Source organism: Osmerus eperlanus, chromosome 4 (assembly GCF_963692335.1).
Source record: "Osmerus eperlanus chromosome 4, fOsmEpe2.1, whole genome shotgun sequence".
Taxonomy (NCBI): domain Eukaryota; kingdom Metazoa; phylum Chordata; class Actinopteri; order Osmeriformes; family Osmeridae; genus Osmerus; species Osmerus eperlanus.
In genome coordinates, this window is record NC_085021.1 from 10284079 (window position 1) to 10299968 (window position 15890).

Sequence of the window (15890 nt, forward strand, 5' to 3'; positions counted from 1 at the left end):
TTATGGATATTGCAGACATTTAGGACTCAGTTGGGGGCTGCTCAAAAATCATTAGCAAAGGGCCCCTGTAACTGGACTGTCAACTTCACTTCACAAACGTCAAAGCCAGCGATAAAATATGTTTATCTCTGTCAACCAAACGAAAAGTAGCCTGTGCTTGGTTAACATTGAAACATGTTATGATGTGTGGGGAGCTGGATACCAGCAGCTTGTTATAACACTTCCCCTGGTAGTTAGTGATTTGAAAGCAAGGTGTTTTTTTTGTTGCTAATTAGTAAACCAGTTTATCAGGAGAATGTGTTGACATGATGCTGTATAAGAGCTTTACTGTAAGTATTGTATAAGGCAAGGCTGTTTGTCAAAGGCTACATTTGGGAGGGATAGACATGACTGATAGATGGTGGAACCGCATGCCATGACCTGAATCACGCAACCAAAAATGCTTGTTTTTGAAGATACACACATCAGTTTCCAACATTTAACTGTGCCACACATGAAGCACTTCACCAAACTACATATGCAACCACTTCCAGCCTCATTCCTACCTTACCTCTGATGCTTCTTTTAAAAACATCTCCATGTAAGCCCTGCATTGGCAATTCTATATCTAGCAGCACAGTACCTCTCCAGAAATCCCATTGGAGCCCAACAGATGAGCAGGTCCTGGCTTATGACTCTCCAAATTGAAGGCACTCTGATTTGCATGGGTGAACATGGCGAGGCAGGGGAGCAGGTCAGGAGGGTTCCAGACACAGGCTTTTAGAGGGATGAGTCTGTGCCAAAGCACGTGGAGGTGATGTGCTCTTTGACGTGACCTCATACACAACCAGAATAAATACTAAGCAGGAGATGAGGAGACTAATAAGACCACACCAAACATAAAAAACAAACATATTCTTCCTTTTGAAACTTGGCTGCAGTACTGATTATCTGTGTAACTAAACTTTGTATGAGAGGAATTTGGTTTGTAATTATTATTCATTCTTTTCGGAATGTAGCAAATACAAATGAAATGAATGAATCCATTAATTTACTCTTTTTTTTTTTACTGATTACTGATGAATTTTTACTGATGTTCCTTACTGATTGAAAGCTGCATCCATTGTGTACATCACTGTGAGCAGGAGAAGACAAGAAAAGGGTAGAATCAGAGGCAGTAGCATCCTACTCTTTATATCATTCTATCTTTATTGCTGAAGTCCAATCAATGGCAAACCAGTGTCTATTGTCTGCAGTGTACTCAGTCCCATCCGCTCCCCCACCATCCCCCATTACAGAAATGTTTCTTCCCATCAGTGTCTTTACTTATCACTTCCCGGGTGACATTGAACTTCCTATGCCCTGGCCGCCGAGACACATCTCTGAACTCGCACAATTACTCTTCATCCCCACTAACAATTTAGTAATGAAGTATTGATTTCCAGATTCCCCTCTTATGGATGATATTAGATTTTGTTTGATAAACTGTGCCTGGGCCTCTAATCTGCACTGTCCCTTTCCCCACTGTCTGTAAAACAAAGTGCCACTGGAGAGATAATGACCAGAGAACATCGATGAACTCATTTCATCAATTTGTAACACTTGACAATGAAAAAGGGCAGACATTTGTCGAGCAGCAATGTCAAAGTTTATTGCTCAGGGTAGAGTCTTATTGGGAGCCAGACATCTTGAGCAGCGCTCAGGTCTAACTTATGGGCCCCAGTGTGCCAGTTACTTTTAAAGAAAATGTTTGGATACTGGGAGGATGTTAGTGTTGCACCTGGGTAGTCTGATTTCTGTGACCTCTGGGGATTCATGCGTCATGTCAAAACACACAAAAACAGCAGTAAGGCTGAAGTTTGGCAGTGCACTAGTGCGTGTTTGTCATGCAGAGCTGTTACATGCTAGTCACACACCCCCAAGATGCAAGTGCTACATGAACTCTGAATTCCAATATTTTCTGGCCTAGCATGTTTCCTTTTCTAGCTAGATCCTACAGCTCAAGAACATCAAATCATTATTCCATCCTCATATGAACTGAATGTAAAATGAGAACATGAGAAAAATGGACAATAAATTATATGACTTCTTTCGGATTCAAGTTTGCATATGATTCAACGGTATTAATGTGTAAATAGCTGAACTAATCCCAAACCAGATTTTTACAAATGATTGATCACACGTGATCAAATACTGGATAAAGAGTACCCTAGAGAATGATAGTAAACAAGCCTTTAAAGGCTGAAGATACTGCCACAGATATCTCTTCAAACCTAAGGCTACGTTAAACATTATTTTCTAGCCTTTTTGTTTTTTTCCTATTCTTAATCTCTCTAGGGTTTTTTCAACCTTAATGTGTGCTACTATGTGCCCCATTTATCAGGTGCAAAGTCAAATCATTTATATCACCTTGTTCATCCTAAATAGACCAGGAGACCTCAGGAACCACAGCCAATTTAGACTGAAAATCCCAGTTCCGCTCAGAGTAATGTGATTTTCCTCCTCCCAGAAATCTACATGTATAGTGCTTATCAACCAGATTACTGGCAGGTAGGAGCCATAACCCAATTTGAGGTTACTTGTTTCTCTGTGTGTAGTATTCAGTGTCAGATCGCATTAGAGGAGGAGGGGTATGGCTTTGTGAAATAGAGGTGTAACTGCCTATTCCTCTTTCTACACAGCCCCACCCACTCACATACCGTACTTGTGATTTACAGTACTGCTAATAAATTAAAAAAACTAAATCACAGACAGACCTTCAGATGCTAATGTATATTTCCATTGTCCTACATACACAGATGATTTCAGATATAGATTGAGCCTGTGATATGAGCCTCCTGGTCTTTCAAAGAATGAAATTGATGTTGAAAACAACACATTGTCTTGCACTCCTGGAAGGTATTCAACAGTGATGCGCTTTCTGTGGTCTTCCCCCATGCATGGAAGTGCTGGAAGTGACAGATTTGAGATGGGCCCCGCTGGAGTGGTGACAAGGCTGAGAAGGGTCTTATGTGCTTCCATTTGTCCTAGAATGGAGGAGATGCCATTTCCTCCTCTGTTGCACGCAAACCTCTCGCCTACATCCACAGCCATTATGCAGGACCAGGATGTACCAGATGAACCCCGCCTGTGTCCGCTCATCACCAGAGAGGTCACCCCCCCTCCCTGCACAGGCCTCCCTCCAAAGTGATTATTGATAAAGAATGACACACCAATGGATACATGGGGGGAATTACACTCTGGGGCCCAATCACTTCTCCTGCACTGCTTCCACAAAGGGGAGACCAGCCGAATAAATACATATTTTGTAGGAAGAGATGACCAGTGCTCACTGTGAGGGAAACAAAGGGAAACCCATCAGGAATGCTGGGAGCCATGTCTGTTTTCCTTTAGACACAGGCTCCCTAATATCATTTATTGGAAACAATCATATTTTCTGCTGCACATAAATGTCCAATGACAGGCAAGGTCAGGTTCATAGAGAACACACGCATTGCTACAATGAATACATCGAACGGTCAAAAGTACCATCACATTCTCCTTGCAGAGCTGGTTCAGCCTGCAGACTTGGCGTGCTGCTATTCTGGTCAGCTTATTTAGCATGGAAACAGATAACAGATGTTCATGTAATATATCATTCTATCATACAGAGAATTATACAACAAATCCAGACAATGATTTGTTTTAAATGCTAACAGGCCGGTAAATTAATTACAGGTAGAAATTCTGTCCATAGTGGTAGTTCTTCCATGTGGTTTCCAGGCTACATAGAGCACAGTGTGTCCCGTTGGTGAGTGCTTGGAGATGGGGGGGAGTCAGGCAAACAGATAGCAGTTGTTTAGGAGGTGCCATGTCCTACCAATCACACTTCCCTTCTAAAGGGGCTCCAATGGCACCTGAGGGGGAATCTCATGGCTGTCATCCCAGAAAGTCTGCCGCACTGATGCTTGCTTACCATCTGCTCCCCATATGAGCAAAAAAACAGGCAATTGTCTCCGTGAAGGTACCTCAATCACACTATGATTGCACTAATATAACATATTTTGATACCATTTAGGCAACGTCTTGTTGGTGGGCTACGCAAAGCTGAAAGAGCTTTTTGTCTTTAACACGTAAATACAGATGATCGATAGTATGCTTGGTATCAGGTGCTTTAGAGATGTATATCCCAGCTCTGTCGTGTTCCAGTTTGGACCGGGCGTCTGACTGGGAGTAAAAGAAAGCCCAACAGTGGGACCCTGTCAGTGTCACACTTCTGTAAATAACCCCTCCATGCCTTTGGTTTTATCATTCTCTGCAAATTATTCCAGGCCCCTCCAGAGCTGACAAGAAATAGCATTATTTTATGGCACGGAAAAAAGAACAGATAAAAAGGAGGGAGTCAGAGAGAGAAAAAAGAGAGATGGGCTGAAAAAGGTCCTTCAGGGAACATGGTGTAAATGAAGTTCCAGGAATGACACAGGCGAGCAATGAGGCGTGGATGGAAAATATACGCTGCACATCATCGGATAGAGATGCCAGTGGAAATGGCTTCATTGAAGTGTCAGCCCTCATCCATCAATCAATCATCCGCAAGAAACAATAACGCCGCGGCGATGGGGCGGCTTTTATGGGGCTTACTCATGGGTATCGGAAACAGCACTTAAGTGTAGTTCTGACACTGGGAGAAAAACAGAGGTGAGGTGCTGGGCTTATTTCTATGCAGGTATAGCCCAGAAGGACTGGAGGAGGTAAAAAGGACTAAGTAGACAGAACCCCCTGGTAAAAAGGGCTTGGAACACAGGGGAACACAGGGGAACACAGAGGAACACAGGGGAACACAGAGGATTGGGTTTGTCTTCATCAAAATGTCGATTTTCATATTTTGCCTCCGTTTGATATGCGTAGATCTGGGATTAAATGAAACTGGCAGGCCTATGTCACAAGTATAATTTTGCAACATACGTTTTGGATTGCTGTTCAATTTTCTCACTACTCCCTCAGTATGATATATGGGTCAATTGAGTCCATACAGTTTCAGAAAACAGATGGTTGGTTTATTGTGTCAGTAAAGTTTATGGTGTCAGTAAGATTAATAAAGTTTGAATATAGACACCATAGAACTTCAGGCATGACTATTACTTATGGTATAAGATTTCAGTTTCCACAAAAGATTAAACTATTTGGATTCCATGCACACTTGCAGATGATATCAATATTACTCCAAACAGTTTACAAACAGAACAGATCTTATTTCCCTTATTGAACTTACATTCACGAGTTCAACTAACAGCTGATACAATTGTACAATAAAAGCAAAAAAGTTAAATGCTCTAACAGTCACTTTTGCTGTATGTACATCTTTTGATTTCCCCAAACCAAATCTCTTGCTGACTTCTCGGCAACATGAAACATGACACGTCATCCATTATTCTGTATGTGCGCCTTGCTATCTCAGCCCTCTCCATATGGCCCCTGTTGTCTACAGACACCCAAATCCCTTTCCTGAGGCCAGAGGCTGTTTTTGTGGGAACCATTACACTGCTCCTCTTCCTCAGAGGGATGGGGTGACGATGATGAGCAATCACAGCCTGAACAGACTTTCTGTCTCACATTCTGACAGGATATTCAACAATTGACCGTGTCCACTTTGCTGGCCCAATTGCTAATTCATGCAAGTTGACAAATCTGGAGGCAACAATTAGGAGTGTCAACAGAACTGAAAATAAGAGTGAAGAGCACTTACAGAGAGAGAGAGAGAGAGAGAGAGAGAGAGAGAGAGAGAGAGAGAGAGAGAGAGAGAGAGAGAGAGAGAGAGATGGCAAAGAAATTTGGAGTGGATTGTTCCTAAAATTGAATATTTGATCGCTTTGGGAAATAATTCATGTTAATGCAAGCATAGATTTATATTTTGGTAATTAAAGGATGTGCATTAAAACCATTGCTGAGTGCTCATAGTCAACTGTATGATAACTAGAAGAACTTGGTACATTTGACAAAAGAGCTGTGTGACTGCAGTTTGTATGACTAAAACCTGTTCAACTTGGCCCGTTGAAATGCATTACATTTATAAATGATGTTATTCTTTTCATCCAGGCGAACAAGCCATGCAAAACATATGAGGCATGATGCAGAAATGATAGCAATGTATCAGTATTCATCATGTTTAAAATCATAATCGTATGTAGAATTACAAAAAAACACTTTCAGGAGACCCATCAGTCAGATTTATTTCCAGGAGTAGCCTGGTAAATATATTTTAGTTGTTTAGGGGTTTTCTATCAAATTGACACCATATATGCAACACATTCAATCATAAGTCAATCCTACCATTGAAAATGTCAGCATGAATGTTCATTGAATTTCATGAACTATTGTGTGTGGTGAATGAAGCACGAATGCCAAGTAAACAGTGAAAATGCAGAGTATATGCTTGTTAAAGGGACACTTTGACATAAACCCCTTTCAGCAAGTTTTGAAAAGCAGAAAATATAACAACACCATCATCTTGGACTTAGGGATTCAGAGTAACAGGAAGCATATCATGAGATGAAATCGGCTTCTGTCCTTTGCCTCGCATCTGCACTAAGTTTGCCACAGTGTGGGGGGATATGAGGGTGATGCTAAGTGAAATGCTCATTTTGCGTTTGTGATTACCAAGGCCCATGGGCGATATGCACTAATGTGAGCTAATGCAATAGATTACACAGCACTAGCCCAGGGGAACAGACAGCAAACAGATGTGCTATACTCCAAAATCAAAGTTTAAAGTGTTCAATGTGCTGGAGATTGTCCCTTGTAATTTATCGCTGACAGAACGCACAACTATTATCTCTTCTGTCAGTCTCCTCCTCTAAGGATTCAGATGGGAAGGAAGTAAACAAAGGGGTGCCATTTTATGACAAATCAATCTGAAGTTCACATGGTTCTTTGGAAGGACAATATGTTGTTCACCATGGCTTTATCTTTTTCCAGACAACAATAAGCTAAGTAAATGACACTTTACGCTAGATGTCAATCATTACTGGGATTTGGAAAAAACCTTCGCTTTCCATTTACCATCCAACAAATACTGTGATTTGACCTGTCAATGATGACAAGAACTCAAATGAAACTCTTACACAACTCTTCCGCCAAGACTACCAACTAGCCTCTACGTGGCACAAGAGCAAACAACAGTATAAGAAAGTTTATCCCACAAAAGCCTACAACTGTAACACAGTCAAGCCTTTGTATTTATTGCCCTCTAGTGTTGAAATTCAGAAATGAAGGCTGGTCAGATCCTCCATATCCACACGAAAAACAAATTAGTTACATACTGTCAAGTATAGATATTTTACAAATGTCTTGGTTGTGTTAACAATTGATGTAATATCCATCTTCATTCATTTCACAATTAATAACTGAGGATTTGACAATTTTACACTTCCTGGGTCAATACTGATCTAATCAAAACACAACAAGCAAAAAATAAAGCAATATGAATATTTCACTAAATAAAGATAATCCAGTGTCCAGTAGTTAAGTCTCAAATGTACCATAAGAACAACCATCACATACAATGTGAAACAGGTTCAGAAGAAAGGTGATGAGGGTGGCTGAGATGAAGCCCAGCACCAACAGGAACTCAAACATTAGACAGTGTTGGAACAACAGGTCTGCAACACAAAATGTAATGGACTAATTTTTTATTATATTGTAACTGTCATACATATTTAAACAATATTTCACTTTTTACAAAAGTACATGTGAATATTAGAAACAAAACCAAAAAGGGAAATAAATTAACACAAAATTCTATAATAAATGGCAAAAGACCAGATTACTAAATCTGAAGTACACAAATTGCTTGAAAATAAGAAAAGTCTGAAACCTGAGGCAATCGCAGATTTGTTTCCATCAGTGTACAATGCTTTGAGCAAGGCCATTATATCCTCCTCCACATCAATATCACCAAATAAGACAGTCCCCAAGAAGGCCGATGATGAGGCACGTAGCCAGGTCAACATGCCACAAACTAGATACAAATTACTCAGTTGCTGCTCAGGACACTTAATAATATAAGAAACGTCCTGAATACTGTGTAAATAAGACAATTGTGTTTAAAACAAATGTTATAGAGAACTGTTCTGCACACAAAACAAAACCCCAGTTATTGTGTTATTTGGTCCATGTTTTACAGCATAGTGGGTTTTGAGGCACTAATAGGCCACTGGTAACCAGTGTACCTTTTACACAGAATTCTGTGTGGCACTTTATACTTGATCCCAACTGAAAATGATACTGTCATGTCCATCCAGTGATCGCTACAAAGAGGCACATCAGACATTTTATTCCATCCTGAAACTGTATTGTCTGTCGTAGTTCACATGACAGCTACAGCAGCTTTATCTGACGATAAAATAATACATTTCTTGACCTTCAACAGTCAATGTCTGATGCATATCATCATACATGTTGTGAATAAAGACTGTAAACTGTCAGGCCTGAGACTATTGGACAGTGCTTTGACAAAATAATGTAGTAATGTATTGCTGACTATGAAAAATGTATGAAAAAAGATCAAGACATCCGCAATTGAACATGTAAAAGTATGATTTTTTTGTTCTTCCTTTACACAAGTTCTATCTAGTGCATCCATACCATTACATTACATTAACAGTCAATCATCATACATACTGTAAACTGTAGGTAGGCTAATTTATAAAGGTTTATCTAAAGATCACAGTAGGTCATCACAAAATAATCCATCAGTTACCGCTTTCCTTCTACTGAAGCAGGTGGCAACATGATACCATCAGAATACTTTAGACCTGGAAAGGGAGAGAAGTGTTTTCAATTAAGACATTATGAGATCAATGAATACAATAATAAGATTGACACTGATAAAGTCTACATTTTACAACATGGACTTTCATTGGAGTTTACTGTCATCATCATTACCATTACAATTGTTAGGCTTTTTTGTCAGTGGCTCCATAGTTATCATTGCTGATGGGACTGGCATGGTCTCGTCTCTGTATGCTAGGTAGAGTAGGCAGGTGTTGATATAGTGTAGCTCTATTCCCTATGAAGAGAGATGGGCAAACTGAACTGTCACTGCCAAAGACCAGTTCAGTGTGATTTTGGAAAAAAATTCTTTGAAGACTAAAGCCCTTGCGTTGACAATTAAACATCCAACAAATTCAAGAATATAATATAAGCTCTGCAAAGATGAGCACATTTTTAGACTAAGTGCTCAGTACATACCTGCCCTAGGATTGGTCAAGCCTCCGTGGCTTGGGTTGGCCCCTGTGACCTGGTAGAGGGACGCCAGGTCACTGGGGCAGTAGGAGCGTAGGATGTTGATCATGTTCCAGTCAGTGTCGATGCTTCCAGGGGCTGGAGGAGATGATCTCACAGGAGCAAAGGCCTGAGGGCATTCAGATGGGGAGTTTCCTTGCAGTGACATTTTCCTGCCTGAGGTAGGTAGTCTTTTGGACACATCCCCTGTCCTGAAACTGGGGGTTTCAGCAGTGCCACTTTCCCTGCAGGGGGGCAATGAGTACTTTGGCCTCTTGCTGGAGGTTTCACCAAAGTCCATTTGAGGCAGACTGCCAAACCGGCTGGAGAGACAGAGTCTGGCAGCATCTGAGGGCCAGACCACATCGTTCCTCACCGAGTAGCTCCTTTGTCCAATCCCTACTCTGTCAGGTGGGCTTGGTCGGTCTACTGCATAGCAGTCATCTTTGCTCACACCGCTGATGGACTCCTGCCCTGCCTCTTTAAACCAGGAGGAGTTCTGGCTGGTGTGAGGTTCAATCCTCCTGTACCTCTTGCCCTCCTGCCCTGACTCCCTCTGGAGTGTCGGGATTGGGGAACTTTTAGGGACCTGAGGTGGGTTCTGGGGACGCATCTCTGGAGGTTTTTCTGGCTGGGGGGTGGGTGACTTGGTACGACGAGGATGTCTCCTATCAATTGGAAGAAGCGGTGTGACATCTTTGCCATCCAGGGCTGGTGGGCAGCCTGTGTAACGCTTCAGTTTAGCACTGCCTCTGATACCATTCCTCTTAGTCATGTCTGACTTCTCCTTATGAATCAGCTTCTTGTGCATGAGTAGGACCTCTGGGTAAAGAGTTTTAAAGGTGCAAGATGCACATGCTTTGGGAACTAACACATGTCTTGGTTCTGAGGTGGTGGAGATGGACAGTGACACTTTTAAGGACAGATTTAATGGGGCCTCGTTGTCTTCGTCTTTAATTTCCTTACGCTCCATCTTCAGGTTGACAGGTATGGGGTATTTTATGTGGACATCTTCTGCAAAGAAAGCACTCTTAGCAGTTAATTTCCCACACTCAGCAGTCACTTTGGTAGGAGGGCTGGCAAGCTTACCACTCAAACTATTACACCTGTCCTCTCCTTTAGCATTGACACGTGACTTAGTTCCTGGCCCAACCTTGGGGGTTACCCACAGTTTGGACCTGCTTGTGGTCTGTTTCTCCTCCTTATTTCTGGTGGATTCTTTCTCACTAGGAGAGGGCCCTGGCAGCACTGGTCTACTAGGGATCTCAAAGTAAGGTTTGTCCTTGTGATGCCTGTCCAGGTGATATCTCAGTGAGGTCTTCTGAGCGCCAGCATAATCACAGTATACACACTTGAATGGTTTTTCACCTAAAATACAAAAGGGAATAAATTGTCACAAAAAAGGACCAACCAAAGTCCTTAATCTCACACACACAGACAAAGTGGGTTTCTAAACCATGGACAGTTCACAGCTTAACAAAAATGTCAACAATATATAAACTTTACCTGTGTGAACCCTGAGGTGAACATTGAGGCAATAGCTTGAACGGAATGTTTTTCCACAGTAGCTGCATATCCTTGAGGATGCAAGGGTTTTGACTTTTGTCTGATCAATGCCATCTTCACTTTTATCTAATAAAAACAAAGCATCATTAAATGTGTTTGAGGAAAAGGTGCATGATCAATAGGTGTACAGCAGAGGGAGACAAAAAACACATTTAAATGTGTTATGTGAAACATTATTGCTTGTACTATATCAACCAAATAATTATAAATACAATCTGTCAAGTCCAAGCTAGTACAAATATATACCTGAACAAAAGACATCCCCAGTTCCTTCCTCTGAGCCATCTTCAGACCCTTCCTCTGCTTGGTCTAGGGAGCCTGCTCTTGACATCTTGCCATCAAAGGAGGCAGTGGGGCTTTCCTCTCCACCCCTCTCCCTCATGTGCACTCTGGAGTGGAGCACAAGCTGGTGGTAGGTTCTGAACGTCCTCCCACAGTCCTCACAGTGCGTTGGCTTGTCTTTCCGGATCAGAGACCTCTGGTCTGGCTCAGGTGACGGGGTCTCTGCTCCCAGTAGCCTTTTAGACCTCAGCTGCCTCCCAGAGTCCTCTTTAACAGACCTGTCGCCTTGAGATTCTGACCAAATATTTCCCAGTTCTTCCTTGTCTGAACCCGAGTCTTCATTGTCTGAGCTAGCATCTTGGCCCATGTCTTTTGCTATATTTGGACCAACTGCTATCTTGCCCTTTGTGGCCAGCTGCCAGGCTTGGTACGTGTTGAATGGGTCAAGCTGGGCAATTCCCCTGTAGTATTTATCTGGTTGCATATCAGAACACTTTGTTACAGGGCGAAGCTGAAGACCCTGAAGAAATGCTTCCTGATTGAGCGAGGACTTGGCAGTAGCAATACTCTCTGGATCTCTGTCTTCATCAAGCTCTGCTTCTCTGGTATGCATTTTTCTGTGCTCTAACAAACTGTCTTTATCTGGGAAGAAAAACCCACATACCATACACATTTTATAAAGTGTGGAGACAGGCTCTGGTGTTTGTTCTTGGGGGATGTTGTTGATTGTGACAGGGGCGTCAAGGTCCTGCTGGGCCTTGCTCTTTGGTCCCCCCTTGCTCCCATGTATTCTCTTCATGTGGAGCTTAAGGAACCAGGGCTCCCTGAAGCGCCGGCTACAGAGATTACAACTGTAGGTAAAATGGTCCCTGTGCTTCCTCATGTGGGTCTCCAATTCACCAGCATCATCTGTGACCTGATCACACACAACACACTTGAAGACTTCTTCATTTACAGGTGGTAAGCTAGGTTTGGGCCGGGCTCTCTCCCCTGGGATTCGAAACTCAGCATCCACGCGTAACACAGCTGGTTCAAACAAGGTGGTGGGGTGCTCAGTCAGGACATGAGGGCCCAGGTCATCCTGGTGAGTGAAGGCCCGGTCACAGAACATGCAAAACAAGGCTAGGGTTCCCTCTGCCTCTGTTTCAGCTTTCTGAGCAGTTGTGTAGTGAGGTGTCATACTGGACCCTGTCCCCGGCATACTGCTACTGGTCAGAATCTCTTGGCCCAGCCCATCAGGACCCTCCACATATGGTAGTAACAGGTGAGTTGGCATGTCTTCCCAACTGCGTGATCGATCTTGTACGTTCCTTAAAATTTGACGTCAAATTAATGTGGCTATTGGTTTATACTTTTCAATAGGAGATTGCCTACAATGTGTATAAACAGATTTGGGAGCAAAGTGAGTAACAAACAATGGGTTAGTCCTTTCACTTTCTGAGATCTGACATGTCTGACAAAGAGAAGTGAAATACTGACTTATGCCGTTATGGGTTCTTGCAGGACATCTTGGTAGGTCACTGGTGAAGGTAAACTTTGACACATAAGGCCTGTGAATGAAATTTGAATATTTCAGTATAGCCTATACCAAAAGATCTTAGGAGCACAGAAAGGTATTATTTCACACTGAAACAGGAAATGAGTCCTTTGGCAATCTACTCTAACAGATACAGTGCATTTCCTCACAGGGTATTCTATATTCGATACTAGATCATTTAATCTAAAACCATCTATCCCCCCAAAAAATGTCTACCCCATATTTAGGAAGACATCTTTTAAAGAGTAGATGAGAGTGAAGTCTATATCAGAAATAGCAGAATACCTAAATGGTGTTGTGACTTGTTTAAAGCAACAGGTAGCCTAATCCTGTGTCCAAACACTGCATCTCAGATTGGATTTTCCTTTTGTAGACGAGGCTTGCATCTTTGAAGGAAGTATTCACTATATTGATACAAGTAGAGTAACTGGACAAACTAGTCTATGAAAAGCAAGCTGTGCATTAAGTCAAGATGGAGGCTAAGTTAAGGAACTTGGCAGCCCTACGACCAATTAAAAGTATTAAAAAATGTACTATAAAGCCGCTAACAAAGACCTGCCTTTTTTTTATCTCAAATATGTGAACATCCACATTTACTAATTGTGTATTTACCTACACTTCACAAACAGGCTATTGACAAAATGTTGGTTAAAGAGTCCAGTACATTAAAATTTCCTGTTCCCTTTTTGCTATTTCAACAGCCTACAATACTCATCCAATATTGTTCCCAATCTTCTGACAGCAAGGTGTAATTAAGCTCTACAAAGTAACTATAAAACCACATGTTTAACATTCTATTTGTTCTCTGGAGCACGCAACGTGATCACTTGTGCCAAGTTTGGTAGAGAAGACAAATGATGCACTCGGCGATACCATTATTAGTCAACGGATATGGCTTTCAAACAACAAACCTTACGGTTTACACTAACTAGTTAGTCTACCAAAAACGTGACAAAACAGTGTTGTCTGTATTCATAATCCTTGCCATTAAGGCAGGCATCTAGCAGGCTTCAGTTGTAGCTAGGTGGTCCACACAATGTTTTCACACAAAAGCTTTGTATTGTTAACGTTAATTTACACTAGTTAACGTTAATTATAGCTCTTGCCTGCTGTTATTGGTTAGTTTTAGAGAATAAATAACGACTGCACTCGAGACATTTAGCTAGCAATAGCTTACAAAAAAAGGTATTTTACAGCTAGCATGCCGGTTAGTTGCCAATCAATAACACATTTTCCGTAAAGTCAACGTTAGAATAGCTGGATATATCAAATCAATATTCACACGTACGTAGCCAGACTAGCAACACAAGTCTTAGAACTAAGCCAAACTGGCTACGTTATCAGAAATTGGTTGCCGTTCTCTCTGGACTTGTGAAATGCATAGACAATCATTGAATAAACTTTAAGTAGTGTTCATCCTTTTGGAAGTTGGTTAGAAAGCTACCCAACATAACATTTGCGATAACCTCGCCACTGACTCCAGATGACTCACCCTAAAAGCTAGACTAGCTCGTTGTCTCTTATGGCTCACATTTCATGGCAAACCATATAGCCTAGTTAAAATACTGCCGATTCACACTTTGTGAACAAACGTCAAAATAGTGTCTGTAACTATTTTAAGTTAAATAAAGACGTTACCTTGCAAAACTAGTTCAGTGAAACGGTATCGGATAGTTCATCTTGCGATTCTATTGTTTGCGGATCATATTGTTCGTTTCAATGTTTGCAAATCCTTCACTGTGTGCAGCTGTTAAATTCTGAGGCGCGTTCTTAACGATTCTCACTAGCAGCACAGCCAGAGAGCACAGGCAGTCAGAGAAACAGCGCTTGCATTAACAGCCCAAAAACCTAGTGGTTGTCACATGGTCGCAAATAAGTTGCCATCCTTAGAGGCAACTATTTATGAAAATGTAGTTTGTGTTTCTGAATCAAATACACGCTCAAAAGATGCAATTGACTGACACGAGGATTTAGTTCAAAGTTATAGCGAGTCATATTTGCATACCTACTTTGTTCACTGAAGAGACAGGAACTGTGATGCTAGACGTCTTGGCTTTACATTTAGGGATTCATTTTTGCCTGAAATATATAAAGGCAGGTTATTGTCAATGTCGCTAACTCGATATACTACAGCAAGCGACTTTTGCTGAACTACGATTGCGAGTTAACATTAGCTCTAACATTAAGTGACTTACCAACCTAAAGTAGACAATGCTTGTCTTGCCTGTTGTAACATTCACACACAAGCAGGCAGAGGGAAGGCAACCTATACCATGTGTGGTTGGGGGATGGGAACCTTAAACAGTAGTTTTAACAGTTGCATGATGGATTCAGCAGGTTGTGTTATCAGGCATTGAACTTTTAGTCCTTTTAGAACATAACTAGAGTGCTCCATTCTTTGAGAAGAAGAAAAAACTCTTGACAGTGTACGTTTTTCAAATTTAAACGTATTTTTGTTTCTAGTTGTATAATCATTATTATTGTATAATCCCAAATAATTTAAATACATTATAATTTACGATTATACAGTTGAACATCATACTAACTGTTAAATCGAAAATATTTGACATTTACTTATCACCTGCTTACTTCTGCCCCTCCCCCACTGCAACATCAGACTGACACTGCAAGTAGTGATCTCACTGAGGTCAAGATCAGTTAGTTTTCTATGTATTGTAAGGTAGACTTCCTATTAAACAATATCCTTACTTGTCTGTGATGTAGTTTGCCTTGATTGAGGTGTTTGAATGATAACAATACTTAGCCATACTCTTTAAATGCAGGAATTCAGGACCCCTTGAATGCACTCATCATTGGATCTGGGTGTTTTTCCATGAATGACTGAATACATTACATTGCCCTAGTCTCTGAGAGAGAGAAAAAGCTCAGTTACCCTCCCCAGCTGTCCAGGCTAAAGAACAGTGAACAAATCCACATCGACTGCTGTCGGCATGCATTTGCCAAAACATCTCCAGCATCTGGCTGAAACACACAGAGGATCACCCTGCCTACATTATCAACACACTGGTGATAGTGTGAGGAACTGAACACCAGAGGATGTCTGTACAGTACCTTAACTTTGCCCTCAGTCTTGTCACAGAATAATAAAATTGTTGTTCACTAACAAGAATTGTATCTCTGTTTTATATATATATATATAAGATTGCTCAGTATTAGAGTATACCACTAAATGGTACTGTAAGTTATACATCTAAATGTTTGATCATTGCGCAACTACATTTCATTGCACCATTATTTATAATAC

The 15890-nt window shown here is 41.3% G+C and overlaps 1 protein-coding gene across 5 annotated transcripts; it reads right to left on the reverse strand.

The window, feature by feature from the left end:
* Positions 1 to 7629: 7629 nt before the first annotated feature.
* znf217 (zinc finger protein 217) lies at positions 7630 to 14924 on the reverse strand. 5 transcript variants are annotated; one of them, XM_062458832.1, is made up of 9 exons: positions 14825 to 14922; positions 14631 to 14704; positions 12568 to 12638; positions 11053 to 12458; positions 10747 to 10872; positions 10330 to 10608; positions 9208 to 10254; positions 8902 to 9025; positions 7630 to 8771 (listed from the first exon to the last, which is right to left on the reverse strand). In XM_062458832.1, exons 4-8 carry the CDS (start codon positions 12362 to 12364, stop codon positions 8913 to 8915), a joined length of 2877 nt encoding a protein of 958 aa, XP_062314816.1. In that variant the 5' UTR covers positions 12365 to 12458; positions 12568 to 12638; positions 14631 to 14704; positions 14825 to 14922; the 3' UTR covers positions 7630 to 8771; positions 8902 to 8912. The 5 variants fall into 5 exon arrangements, with proteins under 5 accessions (XP_062314816.1, XP_062314812.1, XP_062314813.1 ...); XM_062458828.1 differs by having other exon boundaries at positions 9208 to 10608; positions 14825 to 14921; XM_062458829.1 differs by having other exon boundaries at positions 9208 to 10608; positions 14821 to 14881.
* Positions 14925 to 15890: the final 966 nt, after the last annotated feature.